The 9692-nt window shown below is 43.0% G+C and overlaps 1 protein-coding gene and 1 long non-coding RNA gene across 2 annotated transcripts in view; one reads left to right on the top strand and one right to left on the bottom strand.

Annotated features, from left to right (window-relative positions):
* Positions 1–6906, top strand: part of LOC103102099 (uncharacterized) — a 77295-nt gene extending 70389 nt beyond the window's left edge. The window contains exon 3 of the long non-coding RNA XR_469331.3: positions 5700–6906. This is a non-coding gene — a long non-coding RNA (uncharacterized LOC103102099). The remainder of the gene's footprint in view (positions 1–5699) is intronic.
* ABCC8 (ATP binding cassette subfamily C member 8) overlaps positions 1–9247 on the bottom strand; it is a 133916-nt gene extending 124669 nt beyond the window's left edge. Inside the window, exons 1-2 of the mRNA XM_056802201.1 lie at positions 8679–9247; positions 2070–2211 (exon numbers count right to left, since the gene is read on the bottom strand). Coding sequence (XP_056658179.1) covers positions 2070–2211; positions 8679–8826 — 290 coding nt within the window. The 5' untranslated portion in view covers positions 8827–9247. The remainder of the gene's footprint in view (positions 1–2069; positions 2212–8678) is intronic.
* Between the last annotated feature and the right edge of the window lie 445 nt (positions 9248–9692).

Genomic DNA, 9692 nt, shown 5'->3' on the forward strand with positions numbered 1-9692 from the left:
TTTCCAAGTAATTCTTGTCTAATAGGGAGTCCATCCCAGTAGTTCAGGTTCAGGTTATAGGATCATAGAGGTTCTTTGGCTTATCAAACACTGGGCTACTATGCCTATTTGCTTCTGGGTCTTTACTATTCTCTCTGGCTAACTATTTCTTGGAGCTGTTACAAGGAGTATTCCTAAGTAGTAAGAGATTTGTGAGATTCTAATGTTCTATGATTGTCTTGGAGTTATAAGTTAGTGAGGTTTGATGAGTTCATCAGTCTCATAGTCTAATAGTGTCTTGGAAGCTTTAAAAACTGCCCAGAGGTCCTGACTTTGCCAAGGGGAAGTCTCAACTCGCAAGAGGGAAGAGTGGAAGAGGCTGTTACCAATTAGGGCCTCTATCATTTAGTTGGCATCTGTTATCAGAGAGTTTGCTGTAAATAGAGGAGCCAGGGACTCTGCTTCCTGGTGCCAACAGGATTGCTCCTTGGTAGAGAGAGAAAGCAGCCGTATGTGAAGCTCTGTGTGCACAGACATGCATGCATGATCAAGGTCTCTAGAATAACTCTTTTGATTGCACAGATCACAGTCTGCCTTATATTCTAACATATCTCTACTATAAATTTGAAAACACAGAGGGTGGGTCTTATCTCTTGTTCTTCTTCAACTCTGCCATATCTGCTAGCACAGGACCCTGATACAGTATGTGCTCAGCAAATGTTTGCTAAATGAACACAATATGACTCTGTACTCATTTAGAGTTGGAGAATTTTTATTTCTGAAACATCTGCCGTACACTCTTGATCTCCATTTCCAAGGAAAGAGTACCATCATGAAGGCTTTCCTCCACTCATAGATGATAAAACTTTGTCACTTTGTCATACTTGCCAAAAGTTCCAGACATCAGTAGCATCCACACCAGGTAGAGAATGCAGGGCTTTTGTTAACCTGAGAATCAGCTTGGACCAGTTGGCTCCAGGATACAGAAGTCAAGGAGTCAAAATAGCTACTTACCAGGATTTTTAGTCAATCAACATTTAAAATCAACATGAATGCAATCAATATTCTTCCCAGGTGCATAATATTATCTTATCCCTGTCTTGTAGAGAAGCAGTGGACCCAGGAGTAAAGGATCCAAGAAAGGACAGAAGTGACAAACCTAGATACTTACTACCCATGACTATTTACTCCAGTCATGAGCCAGTGACCACTTGGCCAGCTATATTAGGTTATGATAGGTCAACTGCTTCCCATTTGATCATCAATCATACAATCCATTGAAGATTATATTCTGTATATATCTTTTAAAAAACCCTTAACTTCTGTCAATCATCAATTCTAAGGCATAAAAGTGGTAAGTTCTAGGCAATTGGGGTAAAGTGACTTGCCCAGGGTCATACAGCTAGGAAGTGTCTGAGATCATATTTGAACCCAGGACATTCTGTCTTCAGACCTGGCTTTCTAACCCCTAAGCCACCTAGTTATCCCCTTTCATAGACTTTTAGATCATGTCCACTATGAGGGATTTGGGGGACTATCTCATCCCCATCCAAATAGAGGAAAATTCAAGCACAAAAGTAGAATTAACTCCTAAGAGCTTAGGTCTTCTGACCCAGTGCAGCCCTCTGTTTCCACCATACCATACTGCTTATCTATATAACCTAGTCAACCAGCCAGAGATTGATTATGCAGTATTATAAAAGAGAATTTGCTTGAGATGTCCTTTGCTTTGTGTTGCAGGTTAGGCTTGCCGTGCAAATTCTCTCTTTTACAGTATATAATAGATTTTATGATTGCAAAGTGTTTTACCTACAGTATATTATTTGATCTTCACATCTTTGAGGTAGGGGTTACATGTTTTATCATTCCCATTTTTCAGATGAGGAAACTGAGGTTCAGAAAGGTTAATTGATGTGTCCATGGTAACACAGCTAAGTAGTCCTGCACTCTGTCCAGTACCTCTCCCTATCCCTCTACTCCAGAAGGAAGGAGGGAGAGAGGAAGAGTCAGTGAGCTGTCTTCCATGGGACCCCCAGGACTACGGCCTGAATCACTGAAATAATGCCCTACCCCAAGGAGGCTCCACTTACCCATCTGATAGGACGCCCTCTGCAATCTCACACACCAGGACAAACAACAGCATGAAGGTCAGGATCCAGCGAAGGTTGTGACCAGGGAAGTGAAGCCAGGTACTGTGATGGATGTGAACTTTGGCACTCTGGCTGCCCCATCCTGAAGAGAACGAACAGCTCAGTCACAGTCTACAGAAATGGTGTAGGATATTCAAGTGTGCCAATATTCATGTTGTTGAAATGATAGAATGTAAGCTTCTTGAGGACAGAGACTTTCATTTTTGTCTTGATGTCACTAGTACCGAACACAGTGCCTAGCCTTTAGTAGGCACTAGGCACTTGATAATAAAAATCAGGCTCTTTAAGATTTGCAAAGGATTTTATAAATATTATCTTATTTTATCCTAAAAGTGACTCTGAGAAGTAGGTACTATAATCATCCCCATTTTACAGATGAGAAAGCTAAAGGCTAATAAGCTATCAAAACAGCTAGAAGATTTCTGAGATCAGATTTGAACTCATCTCTAGCTTGACTCCAGGTTTAGTGCTCTATGTAGATGCCTTTGTAATGGTTTGAGGATCAGTTGGTGATAAATGCATGTTTGTATGAACTTATTGTCTGAAACAATGATTTGATTTGGATAGGGCACAGTCTACTGGAGAGACTGACTTTCTCTAGCAAAGCAGATGGGTAACTTTTGAAATTTGTAGTTTTGGGGAGCTGGCTGGAGGCTCTTAGAGGTTATGTGATTTGTAGAGTCACACAGCCAGGATGTGTGAGAGGCAAGACTTGAACTCAGGTCTTCCTGATTCTGAGGCTGTCACTGATACATTTTTCCTGTGTATTAATATGATGGGAGATTCTTTTAAGGAATATTCCCACCAACAACCCCCTTCATATCATCATCATCATCATCATCATCATCCCATCATCATCATTATTATCATTGTCATCATCATCATCATAGGTAACCTTTATATAGCTCTCATTATGTGCCAGATACTGTTAAGTGCTTTATCATAATTTAATACTAGGAAATGGTCTGGATAAACAGAGTCATAGACCTTGAGCTTGAAACCTTGAGTCTGAGTAGAGCCTCTGCTATGTAATCCTTGGGTAAGTCACTTATCTTTAATCCTTATTTTAATCCTTTGTAAAAGGAGAGCGTTGGACTGGCTAATTCTGAAGGTCCCTTCTAGCTCTGACATTCTAGGTTCTGTTTATACATTCTAAATTAGTCCCTTCCAGTTCTAACATTCTATAGCTCTATAGAACCTTCTAGTTCTACACTATGTTTTAGGTTCTAAGCCCCTCTCCAGCTTTGATATTTTGATTCTGTGAACCTGTTGTTCTCTCATATGGGGCTCTCTGAAATAACAATACTTAAGACTTCACTTTTATCATAATACTCTGTTGAGGGAAATGCAAATATTATCACATTTTATAGATGAGGAAACTGAGGCTTAGAAAAGTTAAGTGACTTGCCCAAGACCATACCAGCAGTATATGGCAGAACTAGGATTTTAACTCATGTCTTTGGACTATAAGTCCTAGACTCTCTCTGTTATCTGAAAGGGAGCTGCAAGTCCTCTTGGAAGGATTGGAAGTGGGGGAAGATAGCTTGGCAGTGTTGACAAAAATGTGGCACGCATGCAGAGCTGGCATTCGGGGAGCTGCTCTATTCCCCTTTTTCTAGTGCCAGAGAACATTTTTTGTAAGCACCACTTCTCTTTTCAGCCACCCAAAGTAAGAACTTCCTCCCTCATTTCTCTCTGGTAATTTGGGGGCTCACAGACAGTTTGAATTTGCCCTCTGGGCACTCAAACTCAGAAAAGGTTCGCCAATGTTGGTTGGAGGGAAGAAGCATTCCTAGGAAAGATAAGAGTGGCTAGAAGGTCTAGCATAGGGTCTAAGAGAGTAACATTATTCATACAGAATCTATGTGCTCAAGTCTTTTTTTTTTTGGTGCATATGTTTCATTTTGTCTTCTCTTATATTTATCAACCTGTATAATGAAAAAGTTCCTCTGCCAGGAAGGAGATAAAGCCTCCTCTGGCATATAAGTTAAGATGTGGAATTTAATCTTAGTTCTTAGCTGCTTGGTAGGAGTGCTTATTCACAGAATTTCAGAGTTAAAGGGGACCTCAGATGGCACCTAGTCAAACCTGTATTTGAACTTGAACTTGAATGCCTCTTACAATATCCCTGACAAGTTATGTAGTTTACACTTGAATACTTCTAGAATTGGGGAACTCACTACCTTACAAGGCAACTTGTTCGTTTTTTTTTTTTTTTTACAATTCTAGCAGTTAGGAAGTTTTCTTCCTAACTTCCAGTTAGGAAGTTTGCAATCTGTTTCTGAAAATTTTCTATCCATTGCTTCTGGTTCTCCAGTGAGCATAAGGAATTCTGACTAAAATGCTCTGACAGTGCTAATCTTCTCTCCAATGATGCAGATGGCAAGCTATCTCTGCCTAAATGTCCTTTGATTCTTGTCTATGTCCTCCAATAAATCTGTGACAGGTGGTAGGTCTACCCAACATTCTGGGAGTCTTCCTCCAAATCTCTTAACATTGCCTGGATCCTGGTGGAGTACTTGGGCTCCCCTCTGGTTCTATACCTCACCGTGGCTACATAACCTATCCATCTCTTTTCCTAGCCATCCATTTCTATGATGATATCCTTTATGGCACTTCTTTAGAATTCTTTTCTTGTAATGTGTTGTAACCTGCTCAAGCCTGCCACACATTTCTTCATAGACATTTAAAAACCCCCTTAACTTCTCTCTTAGTATCAATTTTAAGTCAGCAGAATGGCAAGAGTAAGGAATTGGGGCTAAGTGAATTGCCTAGGGTCACATAGCTAGGAAGTGTCTGAGATCAGATTTGAACCCAGGCTCTCCTGACTTCAGGCCCTGCACTCTATCTGCTATGCTACCCAGCTGCCTCTCTTCATTGCCATTTGAATGATGAAGTCTGTGGGATTCTCCCAATCATTTAATGTTACCAAAAGAACATTGGTGTTAAAAAGATGGTGCTTTGTTTTAGGGGGGAGATTGCTCACTAAACAAAAGCATCCTTAAGGTATATCATTGAGGAAATATAGGATTGGAAAATTATGTTGTCCAGGCAGGTGGTGAGGGTAAGGAGTCAACAGATGAACAGTTTGAGTATCCCACTGGCATCCATGCATTGTACAAAGAACTACAAGAACACCTTCAGCACAGTGAGTGGAGAGCTAGAAAAGAATATGGACAAGAATTATAGGGGGAGCTAAGTGGCTCAGTGGATAGATTGCCAGTTCTAGAGGCAAGAGGTCCTGGGTTCAAATCTGACCTCAGACACTTTCTAGCTGTGGGTTCCTTGGCAAGTCACTTAATTCCAATTGCCTAGCCCTTAGCCCACTTCTCCCTAGGAACTGATACTTAGCATTGATTCTAAGTCAGAAGATCAGGGGTTCAAAAATATTACATAGGAGGAGAGAGCATGGAGGGACTGCAATCTGTACTGATGGAGAGAATATGCAGAGTTTACTCTTGGCTTTACTTTCTATAGCCAAGCAGATCAAGTAAACCCTCTTTCCCTACAATAACTCTTCAAATCCTTAAAAAGAGTCATGATATCTCCCTTATATCTTCTCTTTTCCAGGCTGATCATCATTAGCTTCTTCCAGGAAGTTCTGGATCCAAATCCTTCCTAGAGAACTTACAAACTTTGTGAACTGGACAAGTCTTAATCTTCTATGTGACACCATTTCCTCATCTGTAAAGGGAGGATGTTGGATGTTCTAAAAAATTCCTTTCAGTTCTAAATCTATAATCCTATAATTGTTTGAAGACAGAAGTCATGGACTAAATTAAAAAATCCCCAAAACAAATGAGAAGTACACATTTTGGCACCTACTGAGTGCCAATGTTTACCAATAGAAGTAGAAATACTGATGTCTGTGTGTCACATATATGCAGGAATGTTCTGATAAATGTTGAAAGATGTATACATGACATACTTTCAAGTATAATCTTATTAGCATTTTCCCCATCACTTTCTTAAGTCTGGATAATAAATAAGACAATAAATCAAGACTTGATTCATAACATTTGCCAATTTCTATGGTGTAGGTATCCATACTAAATATTTAACAATAGCCTTTAGCCCATAGGAGCTGGCTCCAGCACTCTTTGCACATATGCTACATCTGAGGCATCGTATTATCAACCCGTGGGAGCTCCACCACTCTACTCATGTTTATTTACTTTTGTAACACTCTCCCCCCTAATAATGTAGGACCTACTTTTGTTTTTAAAATTAAAGCAAAATCCAGATGTTTGAAAGGACATTGACACCCCCAACACAACAGAGATACCTTGGCATGTTGCACTGACTGATGGAACAAGCACTGTTACATGCATATCTTTTGAGGGTATGCAGTATGAGTGTAGACTCAGGAAGTCTGATTATTCCACAGAAGCAGGTTTAGAAAAAATCACCTAGGCCAATGTTAGCCCTGTGGGTGAATGAATGGTATCTCCAAATGGGGGCATATAGATTCTGATTCAATGCCTTTGTACAAAATATATGCTGATTTAGAACTTGGTCCAAAGGGCTATCAAACTGTGCCTATTCTTTGACTAGAAATAAAATTCTAAGGAGACCAAAGAAAAGGAAAAGGACTCTTTTGTAAAAAATATTCTTAGCAGCTCTGTTTGTGGCAGCAAAGAACTGGATGCTGAGCAAGTTGGGGAATGGTTGAACATATGGTATAAGTGATGGTATATGGTATATGAGATGGGATGGTCTCAGAATACACTGGAAAGACCTATATGAATTGAAACAAAGTGAAGTGAGCTGGAAGCAAAAGAATCTGCACATTAACAATGGAAGGAGAGTCAATTGTGAAAGACTTAGTAGCTGATCAATATAAAGAGCTACTACAACTCTAAAGGAATCATCACATAAAAAGCTATCCATCTCCAGAGAGAGAACTGATGGACTCAGAGTCCAGATTGAAGTTTTTCCCTTTTCTTCATTTTTGTTGCTTTTTTTTTTGACAGGGTAGATATAGCTAATGTGGGAATACATGACTGTATATGTATAATGGCTATTATATTTCTTGCCTTTTCACTGGGTTGGGGAGGGCATGAAGGGAGGGAGAGAATGCAAAACTAAAAATAGAAGTATAACTTAAAAAGAAAATAAAAATGAAAACCCCAAAATATGTGCTACAGAGACAGGAATATTCACCAACCGGTTAAATTACAAAAACCAGACCTATCTAGGCTGTCAGGGCATCTATGATTAACTTTAGCATTGGATATGAAGTTAAAAAGGAGGCATGCAGTATGGCTTAGTAGAAATGAAAGTCATTTGAATGGTTTAAGTTCTAGTTATACCACTTTTTACTTGAATGACTTGGGTAAATAATTTTACTTTGAGCCTCATTTTAGCCGCTTGGAAAATGAGAGGGTTTTGATCTGTGGTCTTATAGGTCCTTCTAGCTCTGACATACTTATGACTTTATGATCATTGATCTCTAGTTGGGAGAAAACTTAGAGGGTAGCTAGTCTAACTTTTTTTTTTTTAAGAGATGAAGAAGAGACCCAAAGTCACATGGGTGGTTTTGGGCAAAGTGAGCATTTGAACTCAGGTTTTCTGACTCCATGTTCAGCACTCTTTCTATGAATATAGATTCTATGGGTTCTCATTTGCCCCAGAGCACAAGCATTCCCTTGTCCAGTTTCTATCTCTTCCCAGAGCCCTCAGATTATGGGAATTTAGTCCAACTGGAGATTGATAACATCTGGTCCAGATGAAGTAAGGGTTGGGGTGGAGAGGATATTAGACGTAACAACAGCTCCCTTCCCCTTTTGGGGGCACAGATTTTGTCAGGACCAGGAAGAGGGGAAAGTAGGGATAGGAGAGGAGGAAGACCTTGAAAGTCACAGAAGGAGAGGACAGAAGGCTGGTCCTGCTACCTGGGACGTCTCAGTCACAGAACCAACTAGCTGTGACTCGACTTTTAGCCCCAGGAATCTGAACTCCAAACTCCTTTCTCTGCTCTCACCCCCCCCTCCCCCCATCATCTGGGGCACTTTGTGGGAGAACGACCGGAAAGGGAGGCTAGAGAGCGGGGGAAGAGGGAAGAATGTATCTTTTGGAGGAGCTTTCTGAGGTTAGGAATTTAGGTTTAGGAGCTGACCAAGGAAGTTGAACGAGTACCCATAGAAGTTAGTCTCCCCCAGGGGGGGATTAAGAGCCCTGGAAAAAGGAGTGAAGGGAGACCAGCAGAGCTGAGGCAGGAAAGGCGAATAGAGAGGGGGTTTGGAGCGCACAAAAGTGAGGCCAGGAGACAGGAAGAACGCAGGGATGCCCAAGAAAACTCGTTCGGAAAGGAAAGGTTGCTCAGCGAGAAAGACCAAAGAGAAGGCACAGGGAGAAATGCCAGAAAAGGGTGAACGGAGAAGGGCAAGAGAGCAGAAAGACGCTGGGGATGGCGGGGGTAGGGAAGCTGGCGGAGTGGCTGGGAAAAGTGAGGAGAAAGTCTGTGCCCCCGCCCGGGCTCCTGCTCCCGTTGCCCCCCTAACCCCCCTGCCCAGTCCCTGTCCGTTGACCTGGCACTCTCAAGCTTACCGATAAACAGGATGGGGAAAGTGATGAAGAACAGGAAGACGTGCGGGACCACGTTGAGTGCATCCACGAAGCAGCCGTTGTTCAGAACGCCCTGGTCCACCTTGTAGGCGGCCGAGTCGTTCTCGCTGCCGCAGAAAGCCAAGGGCATGGCGGCGCGGGGTCCAGGAGGGCCGGGCCAGGGCTCAGGCGGCGGGCTGCGGGCTCACCAGCCTCCTTCCTTCCCTCTGGGCGCTGCTGCTGCTCCGGACCAGCTGTCAGCCTGCCCCCAACCCCCGCTCCCTCTCCAGCCCCGCCTAGTCGCTGTGACCCAGCTACCTGAGCTGTCACCTCCTCCCTCCACCCCAGTCCCGGACTCTGTTGGAGGTGGCACCGGTGGTGTGTGTGTGTGTGTGTGTGTGTGTGTGTGTGTACGCGCGCGCGCGCGCTTCTTAGAGAAGGAGGGGGTTTGCACTCCTCTCTGTGCGCGCCCATGTATGTATGTATGTATGTGTATGTGAGTGCGCGCGCTAGTGCGTGTATGTGGTTGAGTGTGTGAGAGCGTGCAAGGGAGTGTTTTGCGCGCGTGCGCTGCTGGGTGCGTGGAGGGTGAGCCCAATGTGTCTCTATGCTTATGTGTGACTTAGCTTCAGTGTGTGCTTGGGGGGTGCACTTTCGGTGGGCTCAGGCTAGGCGTGGGAGGGTGGGGGAGACTAGAAGAGTACTATGGAATTCGGGGACTGGGCTGAACCCGGGGCTGCCAAAGAAGTATGACAGGGGAGTGGGGCAAAGGAAGGACCAGCGGCAGTCTCTCTTGAGACCTCAAGAGCTGCTGGGAATCATGTCCAGACCTTGGCTGCCTTATTCAGGGAGTAGAATTGAGAGGCTCCGCTCCCCACTCCAACCCAGCGAGTAGAGATATTTCCTGGGAGGGAAAGGTCCTGGGCACACTTTGTGCCCTGGAAGAAATCAAGAGAACTACTATTGTCCAATCTGGAGAAGAGAATCTCTTGTTACATCATTCTTTGATCTTCTAAA

This window comes from Monodelphis domestica, chromosome 6, assembly GCF_027887165.1.
Source record: "Monodelphis domestica isolate mMonDom1 chromosome 6, mMonDom1.pri, whole genome shotgun sequence".
NCBI classification, from domain to species: Eukaryota; Metazoa; Chordata; class Mammalia; order Didelphimorphia; family Didelphidae; genus Monodelphis; species Monodelphis domestica.